The sequence below is a fragment of the Solanum tuberosum genome, unplaced genomic scaffold (assembly GCF_000226075.1).
Source record: "Solanum tuberosum cultivar DM 1-3 516 R44 unplaced genomic scaffold, SolTub_3.0 scf00204, whole genome shotgun sequence".
Taxonomy (NCBI): Eukaryota; Viridiplantae; Streptophyta; class Magnoliopsida; order Solanales; family Solanaceae; genus Solanum; species Solanum tuberosum.
In genome coordinates this window covers 839,432-852,763 of record NW_006239127.1, presented here as the reverse complement: position 1 = coordinate 852,763, position 13,332 = coordinate 839,432, and the positions used below count along the sequence as shown (strand labels likewise).

Below are 13,332 nucleotides of genomic sequence, written 5' to 3'. Positions count from 1 at the left end.
GTATTGGAGAATTTCCTTGATTGTCTCCCCTATTGAAATGTAGTAGCATTTGTTTGTTAATGTTTTTTCTTTTCTTTGGGAAGATGACAATGTGCCAAGCTTCTTCTGCGTTCTGGGGTTGTTGTGGGTTGGTGGAGTCTGCTTGTAATGTTTTTTTTTCCCGAGTGTTGGTAGTTCCATTGAATATGACCAATTTCCCATAGCTTGTGCAAAGTATGCCTTCACCTTCATAAATCATCTTTTGGGTGCGGCTCCCATTTTTTACCTCGTTTTATATAGGGCTTTCAATTTGGATCTGTATGCAGATCCTTACATAGCGTCCTCTCAATGTCTCTAATGTGCAAGAATCCATCTCTAGTAAAAATTAGCTAATAACCATTACTCGAAGTTCACTTGAGTTCTCTTCTTGTTGCGGCTGAATAAAACTTTTCATAGAGAGTTTAGGTTTTTTTTTCCTCACGAAGTGTGGATTATATATAAAGGATCAAAATAGACCTACCCTCATAAATGAAGGATAATTTTAGCCCAAAACTCAATGATAACATCTACTATACTAATCTCTGTTTTATGTTTAATATAATAAAATAATAATAAAATAATATAATTATTTCAAAATAAATTCATTAACAACATGTACTATCTGCAGAAAGTGTTGTAGAAAATGACATAAATAGTCTCTTAACTATATGAGTAAGTCTAAAATGGTCCCTTAACTATACACTTAACAGATTTAGTTCTTTAACTATTTAAAAACTTATCAGCTTTGGTCCCTTAACTATACACTACCGGTTTTAGTCCATTAACTATAAACTTATCGATTTTAGTCCTTTAAGTATTCAAAAACTTATCAGGTTTGGTTTTTGTCCATTTTTTAATTACAAATAGTTTAGGCTTATATTAACGGAAATATTTGTGAAATTAAATCTTTAACCCATTTTTAAAGTTGTTTCTCTATCCCCACCCTTTTTTCTTCAAACTACTCTTATGAAAAGAACAATAACGTCAACGATTCAAAATAAAATTTACGAGGAAAGAAGATATAAGTCCTAATTTTATTTAATAGAGGGTAAAATTAAGCATATAATTGTTGTTAATGACTTGAATTCCCACTTGAATATTCTATATAGTGCGTATTTTATTTAATTTACTCAAATTTTTTTACGTAAAATTAAATGAATAGAATAATAAAATTGATCTATTTAAAAAAATTAAAAAAATTGCAAATCTACCATTTTATAAATTTCAATTCTGAAAAATTAAACAAATTTCGTTCAATGAAGTCGTTGGAGTACAAACTTTGAATTTAACGGGTAATAATTTTTTTTCTTTTTATAATAAAGCTTAGTAACAATAAATATGCTTCATTTTACTCTGTTGAATAAAATTATGACTCACATTTTCTTTCCTCGTGAATTTTATTTTAAATCGTTGACGTTGAGGTTAAGGTTCTTCGCATAAGGTTAATTTGAAAAAAAAATAGCGGAGAGAGAGAAACAACATAAAAAATTGCTAAAGGATTTTATTTCTCGAGGCATAAATTCTGTTAATATAAACTTAAGCTATTTGTATTTAAAAAATGGACAAAGACCAAACCTGATAAGTTTTTGAATACTTAAAAGACTAAAATCGGTAAGTTTATAGTTAAAGGACTAAAACCGATAAATATATAATTAAGAGACCAAAGCTGATAAATTTTTGAATAGTTAAAGGAATAAATTTGTTAAGGTTTATAGTCAAGTGACCATTTTAGACTGCTCCCATAGTTAATGGATTATTTATGTCATTTTCTCTGCTAAAGATTCTATCTTGCAAGATTTTTTTCATTGTTCTTTTCAAATTTCAGTACTCTTTTCTTTCTTTCTTGGGTGTTATCAGAAAACATGCAAGGCTCCTCTGCTCTTTCCTGTTCTTCAAATTCTATCTCTGCTCCAGTTGGTCTCTGCTGTTCTCAAAGACTAACACTTCCTTTTCGAAATCAAAGAATTGGGTTTTTGGAAAATCCATCAAGCTTGAAGATTTTCCATTTTCACCGAAACACTACCTTCCCTTTGCTGAACTGCACTGGTAATTCTTTTTTTCCATTAAAGTTTCAATCTTTATTGATTTTTGAGTTTCCATTAATGCTTACTTTGATTTTTTCTGACTTTTTCCGAATTGGGGTTGTGTTTTTTTGGTAGTATCAGCAATTACTCACTTCCAAGTATACTGTTTTCAACAGAATTGTGAAATATGCTCTCAAGAAGTTATGCTTTGCTTTTGTGGATTTTATGTTCCTTTGAATTATCATTAGTATTATGTTCTGATGAAGTGGTGTCCAGCCAGCTTCGTAAGATCCTCTTGGTTTGGTTTAGAGATTGTATGTCAATATAGAAATAAGCCCGTGGCTCTGAGATTTATAGAATCCGAATTTTTCAGAGAACCCTTAATTTGTTCTAAAGACAAATTATTGAGTATTGGAGTGAAATGGGTCCATATATGGGGTGAATGGATGTTGAGGATTAACAAGTAGTAGTAGTAGTTGTTGCTGCTGAATAATACAATAACATATCCAGTGTAGTCCCACGGGGGGAGGAGTCTGGAGTGGGTAGAGTGTACGCATACCTTACCTCCACCTCACGGAGGCCTCTGCTGAATACATGCTGCTTAGTATGAAAATATAGGTACATAATATGGGATTTGAGACTTAAACATTGGACATGTCCTTCTCAGTTCAGCTTATTTCTACATTTCTCGTCTTCGTTTTGTTTCTTTTTGTAAGTTTGTTCTGTGGTTTGTCTATTTGTTGGTTCTAGTTTTGAAGCAGTAGCATCTTCAGATAATTCAATTGTTATTTGTACTTAAGTTAGTCATTACTTCACAGTTAGGCAAATTAAGTTAATGTTGGCAACACATTATCAGATTAATGTAAGGTAGATTTATCTCATATCAATTGATTTCTTGGGTCAGATCTTTTGCTTTTTTTAGTTTGCTATTTATGTCTTGCGTAGGGAAGTAAAGCGTCTTGGCAACTCATATTATGTGGCTTTGTCCCGAGGTGACACACTTCTGGCTTCATACTTAATCTTGTAGTTGCACTCTGACAATTGCTTTAGAACCCATACCAAAGATCGAAAGTGAGAGCATCATTATCTAAGGCAAAAGATGCAAAAGTACAGTAGGAGATGAATATTTGTTCTTTTGGTAGGTTGAATATACATGAACGGGTAACTCAAGACATATTCATGTTTCTAGCCAATCCCAAACAAGGTACAATGACCACGACCCATCAGAAGGCACTAGGTTTAATAGAAGTTTTGGAATTGAGCAAAACCTTGAATTTTGTGCTGTTATTTACTGTTCTATTGACATTTCACTTGGGCTATTTCCTTCAATGACACACCGGCTAATCATTAGTTTTATCATCTGCAAGTATATTTTGTATATTTGAGCTATCTTAAGTATTACATCTTGTGATTGTTGTAATTCTACACCCTTAAGCTTAAGCAAGTGTGAGGTAATCTTTGAATTTGTAAATTGTTACAAATTCCAGTTAAAAGTTCCCCGAATCAAGTTAATCACATAACATAGAAAAATCATATATGATGTTCTTCCTGGAAAGATATCATCTCATTATAATGTACGCTGTCTACATATTTGTTACTCATCATGATATACCAAGTCATGTGAATTGGTTATCAGTTACAGAACGCACTGCTTAGACTGTCAAGCATCTTAATTATGCTAGAGTATCACAGTAGTGTTCATTCACAAGAAAGTTTTCTTAATAGTTTCTGCAAAGTCACTTGGTCCTCAAGTTAATTACCTTTAATGTTTGTTCATTTCAGCTACCGAAGAGATCGTGGAGGCTAGTGAGACAGAGGGATTATTTGTTGAAACTGGGTACATATATAGTGTTCATGGGCTTCAAGGAGAGGTTCGAGTAAAAGCGACAACTGATTTCCCTGAATTGCGATTTTCCCAGGTAGAAAGCATCAGGAACTTAATAATGGGACTGGTTTCTCGTTTTTGGCCTGCTTGAGAATATCCTTTTCATGAATTCACTCTTAATTCAGCCAGGAAGACGATGGTTGAGGCAGCAAGTTACAGGGAGAGATATGATTCAAGAAATCGAACTAGTGGAGGGAAGAGGTCATCCAGGACAGAAGAGTTGGATACTTAAATTCCACGAGATTAGCACAATAGAGCAGGTGATCTCAGTGTAATTATGCCGTACATTGGGTTTCCACAACCCACACTATTGTTTTTCCTCATATATTATGGAATGCAGTAAATATGTCTTTTGATTATTATGGCCTTATCTTTCCTATGTTAAATCAATTTTAAATCATGCATGTACAATCACAGTATTTCAATACGGCAAAGTGGCAGTGTCATGTACGAAAGTTGGAAGAATTTTATATGACTTTATTACCGAATCGAAAATATTTGGTTCATCTTTTGTAAATAAAAAGGCAAATTTCACTCCGCCCATTAAATACGGAACCATTACTACAACTCTCATGCCAGTTTTATGTATTACCTGAGACATATTTTGGAAATGGACTTGATCTTTATCTTAGGGCATGACCGTTTGATATATCTTGTTTTCTCGATTTTCCTCAGGCTCAAAAACTTGTGGGGTCGGCCTTACTGGTGAAGGATGAAGATAGACCAATCCTGGAGGAAGGTGAATTTTACACCCCTGACCTTGTTGGGATGAAAGTATTTCTAAAGGTTTGTTTTCCACGGCTTCTGACTTTCATAAAAGGTACATGGTTCTTTAGTTTAATTTCTATTGGAGCTGAGTGGCACTTAAAAGGGATCTTCTATTTTTATGTGCTCCAGGAAACTAGAGAACTGGTAGGAACTGTTATTAATGTTTTCAACAGTGGAGCTAGTGATCTCCTACATGTTGAGCTTCTACCGGATCGAAATGCAAGACCACAGTTGGAAGGAAGTGCATCTGGTCCTCTTGTATGGGTCCCTTTCGTTGAAGCAATTGTTCCAAATATTGATTTGAGTAAAAGGGAAATGCTGATTACACCTCCAAAGGGTCTTTTAGAATTAAACATCCGTGCAGATGAGAGGTCCAAGAAAGAGAGGCGACAGCTTGTGAGTTGCTTTTCTTATTTCTCCCATTTTGCCAGAATTTATCATATAGGTCACACGCTATTGCAGAGTGCTGTCAGTGTGGTTTCAGAAATCATAATTTGTTTTAAAAGAAATTTTATTTATCTTTTCTAGAGAAGCAACACCTTATGAGTTGATTTTGTTTTTGTTCACTTTTCTAGAATCAGAGTGCTTTCTTAATCATTTTAGAAGTCACTTTGCCATTTTCAAATAAATTATAGCTACCTTTTCTGAAGTACTCTGATTGGGTTCTTTCATATTCATTATTGGTTACAAGTTACTCTTGTGTGGTTTACTTTATAAATTTGACCAATTACAGATGTGTGTAAAGCAGTCAAGTTTAATTTCGTATCTTTGTCTTCTTCTTGGCGCCTTCTCTAGTACTCCTTTTACCCTTCTGCCATCCTCGTCTTGCTACACACCTCTTTCAGGGGTAGACCAGATACAATACCTTCAGTTTGGAAGTAATTAACCAAAAAATTATAGTTTTCCTTAGATTTTTGGTAAGGAATTATAGCTGCCCTCAAAACACATTTTGTTCATCTCTTTCATATCGTCCTGGCACTTTGACAGTATAGAAGCCTCCACTTTGTTCATCCCATTTGAATCTATTATCTTCACAGGGAAGTCCCTGAAAACTCCCAATTGTACTGTAAAATTCAGCAACTGTCACCAATTCCCAATCATTGAAATGTCTTCTGAATCTGATGTTCCATATCTCACAGTCCCTGGATTCTGCTACAGTAGCTTCAGGATACTGAATCAAGTTGAAAAACCAAAAGGAGTTGTATTTTTGGATGATTGTGGACTATCCATTTGTCATGCCATAAGAGAACTTTCCTTCCATTACTCCCGATGATGCTTGTTATTTGCAAAACTCAGACCACATCTTGCCAATAGGTGGTTTCTTATCTTATCCTATGTGTGTTGCTTGCATCCTCTGCCAGGTGTAATCATTTCTAATCTTGCCCAACATTTTTTAAAGACAAATACATCTCAATGTTCACATTTGTATGACACTCACCCTATGAATAATTAGACCTTAGCAGCCTAACTTTTTTTTTATCAAGACCATAGAAACCCAACATTTACTCCAATATAACATTGCTAGCCTTACTGCCGTTGAATAAAATTTTGTTAGGTACGTTGTAGTTGCACGGAAATCCACATCACTTATTCATTTCAGTCATCCTATTTTTATTCTCTGTGTTATATCTTCACCTATCATGTCTTTTTTCTTTTAAGGCCAAGTTTAAGGGGGTTTATCTTTATGGCTGCTTTACAGGCTTTTGCTCAGTTAGCTTCATGTTATTTTCATGTTTGAAGCAACTTTATTTTTAGCTGTAACCTTTGCTCCTTGATGCCTTTCTAATACAATTTAATTACTTCACCAAAAAAAAAAAAAATCTAAAAAGATTCTGCATTTGGGCACCACAATTACATCGAACCTCACTTTGCCTTCATTCTTATTATGGAGGCAAAACTTGTGTATTAGTTCTTACTTATCCTAAAACCCTTACTTAATGGAGTGTCTTTCGATATTTTCAACTTTTCATTGACTCACTCCCTCATTTAATCAATTGACAATTATCTGCAAATAACAGTTCCCGTATAAAGTGAAGTTAGATGACTGTAGCCACTTGTTAGAAGATGGCGGTTGCGCCACCATATATTCACATCATGAATAGTTGTTCACTCCACAATGGTGAGATAAGAACAGGGTGAATTTGGTTTATGCAGAAGGATAAATTCTTTAACATCTAAAATAAATGGTTACCCACTTCTCCTCATAAGAATGTAGTGCACTCATAAGAATGTAGTGCAGTTACTATCATTAATAGATATCATAATTTTCTTATCCGAGCTCAACAACAAAGTAATTCTTGATGGAGAGTTCATACTTAGCTGTTCCAGATGAGTGCTGGTCATTAAGTAATGCCTCTAAAGTTGCTTTTCTCTCCGGTGCTCCTCTGTGATTGTCGTAGGTACTAAATCTATAGCATTGATCTAGCGTGTTTGGCCTACTTACCTTCTGCTTTTTCAGGAATGGAAAGAGAGAAAAAAGTCTCAGAAACGCCTCATAGCAGCCAAGAAAATATTGCATGAAATGGAACAAGATCATATATTTCATGGTTTCAGATATGGAGAGAAAAACCAAAGGAGCTTCCTTGCAAATCAGATAGTTGATGTAAATTCCATCTTGCTTCAGCATGCCTTGCAGAATAAAAAGATTCCATATAAGAGGTGCAGCTATTAGTTAATTTCCTGTCTTTTGTCATTATATAGCCTTTTCTAATCCTGCGAAGTGTATGTCATACATGCTTTAAGTAGGTTAACCATTCTTTTACACTGACATCCCATATTCTAAATGCTTAGTACAATGGCAAGGGAAAAAGTTAGGATTCTTTTTGAGACCCTATCTTTTCCACGGTTTGTGGTAATCGGTGTATAACTAGAAGCAAACAACCAAAGCGACCTACTTCTCCCCCCCCCCAAAATGAAAGAAGAACGAAAGGAAGAAACAATAACCATAGACACAAATTGACCTGTGCTTTGGATGATTATGTATTTCTAATTAATCTCCTGCGGTGGCCTGTTCAAAATTGGTAGTGCTGAAAGATATATGGGACGAGGTCCCGGTGAAGAGTTTTTTAGAAGACCACACAAAGCTAGAAATCTCATCTTTTTAATGCAAATTAGTTGTGGGCTTTAGGCTCAGTATACTGGTTGGGTGATGTCTAGAACTGGGTTCTTTTACCTGATATTGACTTTTATATATAACAAATGGCCTTATCTCATGATCATACTCGTTCTTATTTCTTTATTTTGGGAGTTGGTTGGAGAAATACTATCATTTGCCTTGAATTTTGAATATTTTTCCTTGCGGCAGATGGAGCTTTCCAGACTTTGTTAATGCTTTACAAGTAAACAATACATTAAAACTATCCAAAGAATTCTTCTCTAAAGAAAATGTTGAACACTCAAGCATTGGTTCTAAAGTTCAAGAGCAGGGTCATTGCCTCATATCTTCTGGCAAGGTTGCGATTGTTTTAGCTTTGACAGAAAGTAAACCTGCTGGGCCTCATGAGGAGATTGCTTATCTGCACGTCAAGGCATTGCTAAATGACAGCCACAGATTGCTCAAGGTAGTCCTTCCTTCAGAAGTAGAACTAGAGACGGTATTATGTTCTGTAAATTGAACTGCTATTTCCTATATGCCTATCAGGAGTGAAGTATATCTACCGTGTAGTTGTCACTTTATTCCCAGCAGCCAATTGCTTGAAAGTAGATTACACATGCATTATATTGTTATCAGATGATCCTGATAAAGTTTGGGACGTGTAGATTATGAGTTTTTTCCTAGACTTGTATACATGCAAGTGTAATTCACATTCGAGCTGATTGACTAAAGGTCCATTTACTCTAGTTTTTGATGTTCTCATGAAGAAGGGATATTACTTGTCTTGCTGGAGAGAATTACTTTTCATCATGTTTTGAAATTTTTCTTGTCAATTGCAGATGGAGGACCGGCCCTCTGTACCTCTTATAGTGGTGTGTCCTGCTGAATCTATTGAATATCTCAAACAATTGTTCATGGATCATGACTACTTCTCTTTCGACTCTGAGAAGGTTAGATGCATGTACTTTGGCTATGTAATTAGTTACGTGACAGTTAGGAAGCTTGGTCATAATGATCTATAAGGAATTTATTTCACATTCCACCATCGTATCTTCATTGCTTTAGGATAAATGTTACTAAAGCACACATTTAGCTGAGAATTACTGTTAGCACTTTGATTGCCTCAATCTAATTCTGAACGTATAGATGAGCCACTTGGTTGGTCTTTAACTGGAACTTTTTCATTCATCCAGTCATGCTTTAAAACAGATATAGGGACTCTAAGCGTTATTGATGAGGCTAGACTTCATTAAAGTCATGTAGATGAACCTCAATTGTGAAAAATAAGTTATTTTAATGGTCTAATCGTGTTCCATATCCTTATTCTAGAAAATCCCTACCCTGGGGCCTGGGCCAAATAAAGCAATCCGCTGAGGGAAGTTCTATTGCATGCTTATAGCCAGTTCATCTAGATTTGAAACTATTATATCTATGAAAAAGTGGATAAGTTTCTCCTATCAAGCATTCAAGCAACTTCCGGATATCGTTAATTTTGGTTGGTTGGAACAATTTCTGAGATAGGACTACTTAACTACCGTTTATCTATGATTTTATTTGCATTACTTTTTAATTGTTTTCTGTAAACTATGTCCATTTTCTCTTTCACAATTTTATCATCACTATTGACATGATAATAGGTCTAGCTGCGTGCAGTTTCTTAGTTTTTACATCATTTGAATCATTCACAGGTTTGGTTCTTGGAAGAAGAGAAGCTCCCTGTTGTCAGTGCTTCTCAGGAAGAAGAAAACAAACATAAAATTTTAATGAAATCACCATGGGAGATACTCCAAAGACCAGCTGGATCTGCAGGAATTGTTACTTTGCTCTCATCACAGAACCTACTAGAGCATTTACATGTGATGGGCGTGGAGTATATTCAGGTGAGAGTTCAGATATTGGCTAGGTGTTGACTTCTGCATTTGACTTCCGACTAACTGCAATTGGCGTGTTAAATAGCATGTATACTTCTTTTTCTTGTCCTTATAGATCTGTCTTAAGTGTTAACTGTTAATTCGGCATGCATGAAGAAAGCCTAGAGAATTGGTTGTGCTCTTTTTTTGCTTAGAACAATCTCCGTAGTGATTCTCGAAAAGGGCTGCAAATATACATTCCTTATATTCCTGTCTACTCCATCTTTAAGTCAATTGATGAAAGTGATAACACTTATTCTGAAATATTTTTCATCACCAGCAGTTGGATTGATGTATGCATGTGAAGTTTTCTATAAAATACATGTGTTGCCAGTGTTTAGAAGCAATTCAAGCACCAGCCTTTATTTTTTTTATTTCCCTCTTCATCTCTTTTTTTTTTGTGTGTGTGTGTGTTGGCGGTAGTTATTGCATTGACCTGGATTATATTATAGAAGAAAGTTTTCTGAAGGTGGTAATGGTAATTTAGTTTCCAACATCATTTACATAAAAAATGTGAACCAGTAGGATCTTCATCACTATTATAGGGAAATAGTGATTCATGTGTAACTTTAAAAAGTCTTAGTTTAAAAGGTACATAGTTTATTTCTTTGAAAAATATCAACCGCTGAACAATTGCTTATAGCAGTTACCTTGTCCACTCACAGATGTAATTTCGAATGTCATGTAAGAAAGCTAGCTCTTTACTTTATCAGGAAAAAGGTAGCTCTTTATGTCAGTGTCATGTAAGAAAGCTAGCTCTTTACTTTATCGGGAAACAGCTAGCTCTTTATGTCAGTGTTATAGATGGGAAATGCTTATGGAGATTTATTAGTATTTAGTTGTAAGGAGGGTGAGGAGAGTAAGTAGTGGAATTGCTGGATAGGATGGTTATGTTACCTACGATGGTGAATGCCATGCCTAGCTGATTTAGTGATTGGACTAGTTAGTACTGTTCTACACATTTGTTCGTGAAGAGGTTGGAAGTAATAGGATTAGGGTGGAACTAGCAATACTTTGAATCTGCAGGTTATTGTACTAGACATTAGGGAGGAAGTAGCTGAGGGAAAGGTGGGAGTATGATGTCATGATATCCTTCATTTTGCTGCGATTTTCTCCGTGTATCGGTGTTCTCTATTTTTTGGAACTTAGGCTCTTTTCTTTAAACCTTGCTTTCAGTATAAAGGTGGGAATTATTGAATTCGTGAGATAATTCTGGTTCTAACAATCACCAGTTACTGTTCAGTCCTTTGGGGTTACTAGCTTCCTTGCTAAGTGTCATGTCTTGAGACAATGCTTCAAACTGGTCCAAAACAAGCATTATAATGGATCTAAAGAGGCTCATCCCCCATCTCCCATGCCCCAAGCACCAAAGGGGGAAAACGAATAAGAGATGTTCAAAAACATAAGAGTCAAAACTAAGAATGGATAGTAGAGTGAGACAGTATAAGGATCTCAATTAAACCTATATCAGTCACTTGTTTTAATTGATGTTATCAGTGGTTTTGCACTTCTGTGAGTCCGTATTACCAGTGGGTTTGCACTACTATGAAACCGTGTTAACAGTTGGCTTTCAATACAGGTATGCTCTGGCAATCAAGAATTCATAAATGGGGAGATGCTACTTGGTTTTACTAAGTCTCGTGAAGCCAATGCGGGGATCCAAGTCTTCAGGGATGCTGGCTACTTGGAAGAACACTTCAACATAGTATTTTCCATCGATTTTGCAAAGAAATTGACTAAGAAGATAGACAAACTTCAATTTGAAGCCATTTTAAAGCCAAATCAGTATGTGGAGATGGTAGAAAAAGAATGGGTTGATGTCATCCCCTCCTCACCCAACTCGTATGAGTTTCATTCATCGATTTATAGCTGCTTGAATGCTTGTCCTCCTAGTAAGGTTTGTCTGGTAGACATTATTGCATGATATTGATATCTGCATACATGTATATGACTCCAACTTAGCCTCAAAAGCATAGAAGATGTTTTAATAACACAAGTATCTTTGTTCTTAATATCACACTTCTTTTTTTTTTCTTCTGTTTCCTTCTTAATGTTTCAACTTCATTTTAAATTTTCTACTTCCCTTTTTGGTCATTGACCTTGTGAGGAACTGTGTATTCATATAAAGTTTTTTTCTAGTTGGAGTTGAACTGGTTGACTAGTTTACAAATGCTAGCAGAAGAAAAGCTGAATTCATATTCCTATATGTTCAAGCTTATCCAGACTTGTGCGGGTGAGATGTGACAGGTATCCAGTGGAACTAATTAAGGAAGATACCAGGTTTTTCGAAAAAATGAAAAGGCAAAACTATCCGTTTTGTACATTTTTAAACCTTAAATTTGTCATAGCTTGCATATTGTCTCCAATAGTCCAATCTACCTTCCCTAAACAAGTCTATGACTGTGTGCTAATTCTGGTGAGTTCGAATCATCAATAGAGAATAAAATGGTGAGAGCTCCAAAGGAGGGATTAAAAAAAGGTTTATTTTTAATACAAACTGGTAGTTTTCCTACATATAAATAGCCCTTTATGAATATTTTAATTTTGAAAATGAAACCTGAACAATGAAATGACCACGAAAAAAACTAATGATTATAGAGGATTTATATTAGTTGCCCTCATCGATATGTTACATTAGTACTTACTACACAATTCAGGAAGAAAAATTGTTCTTCCAAGATCAACAAATAAGTACGATAATTAAGATCACCAATCACCAACAAACATAAGTTTATTTTTATCTTTTCCCTTAGATGTGATTTTTCACTATGAATTTTAAATATTTTTATTCTAATTACTGAAATTTCTTATACATTGGAAAAAGCATACATGATTACCTCATTTAAATTTAAAAGATTTCATATCTTATTAGACTTAAGGAAAAAAGTCTGAAATATATCCGAACTTTGACCAATATTGTTGTAACAATATCGAACTTTGAAAAGGACCTTTTACCCCATGCACTATTTAATAGTGTATTTTAAAGGTATATATATGTTCACGTGGACATCATAAATATTGCATCATTATAAATAGTAATGTGTCCACGTGGACACATATTTACATTTAAAATATACTATAAAATAGTGCAAGAGGTAAAAGGTCCTCCATAAAGTTTGGTATTGTAACAGCAATTTCGGCCACCACAAACTAGAATTCCCTTTTAATTTATTTATTTTTAAAACTAGTATTCCCCTTTCATGAAAAGTTGTGATATTTATGAAAAGTTGCGACTTTTATGAAGAGTTGCGACTTTAATGAAGAGTTGCGACTTTTATGAAGAGTTGCAACTTTTATGAAGAGTTGAGACTTTTATAAAAGGCTGTGACCTTTCCGAAGGGTTGCAACTTTTCCAAATAATTGTAACCTTTTCGATAAGGCACAATAAACATTTGTTCACACTACCCTTTGTTGTCTATAAATGGAGGGATTTCCTATCATTTTAAAACAACAAAAATTCTGAACCTCTTCTTCTTCACAATTAAATATTTGTGTATTTTGCTCCTGTTGAGTGACTCACTGACACCATTGCTTATGTTACAGATCCTGGTATGTATTTTTATAGTCATTTATTTATGCTTATGTTATTAAACAATTAAATATTTGTGTACTTTGCTCCTGTTGAGTGGCTCA

At 34.7% G+C, this 13,332-nt stretch overlaps 1 protein-coding gene across 1 annotated transcript; it reads left to right on the top strand.

The window, feature by feature from the left end:
• Positions 1-1,824: 1,824 nt before the first annotated feature.
• Positions 1,825-11,732, top strand: LOC102604214 (uncharacterized). The gene is made up of 10 exons (XM_006355571.2): positions 1,825-2,064; positions 3,825-3,961; positions 4,053-4,187; positions 4,603-4,713; positions 4,825-5,091; positions 7,154-7,353; positions 8,000-8,255; positions 8,629-8,739; positions 9,478-9,669; positions 11,279-11,732. Exons 1-10 carry the CDS (start codon positions 1,881-1,883, stop codon positions 11,621-11,623), a joined length of 1,938 nt encoding a protein of 645 aa, XP_006355633.1. The 5' UTR covers positions 1,825-1,880; the 3' UTR covers positions 11,624-11,732.
• The last annotated feature ends 1,600 nt before the right edge of the window (positions 11,733-13,332 follow it).

What these genes read in the sequence shown, in the direction of transcription:
- LOC102604214 (XM_006355571.2), top strand. Translation starts at nt 1,881, where the DNA reads ATGCAAGGCTCCTCTGCTCTTTCCTGTTCTTCAAATTCTATCTCTGCT. An exon ending in AGATTAGCACAATAGAGCAG is followed by an intron (nt 4,188 to 4,602) that starts GTGATCTCAGTG and finishes GATTTTCCTCAG; the next exon opens with GCTCAAAAACTTGTGGGGTC. An exon ending in GGATGAAAGTATTTCTAAAG is followed by an intron (nt 4,714 to 4,824) that starts GTTTGTTTTCCA and finishes TATGTGCTCCAG; the next exon opens with GAAACTAGAGAACTGGTAGG.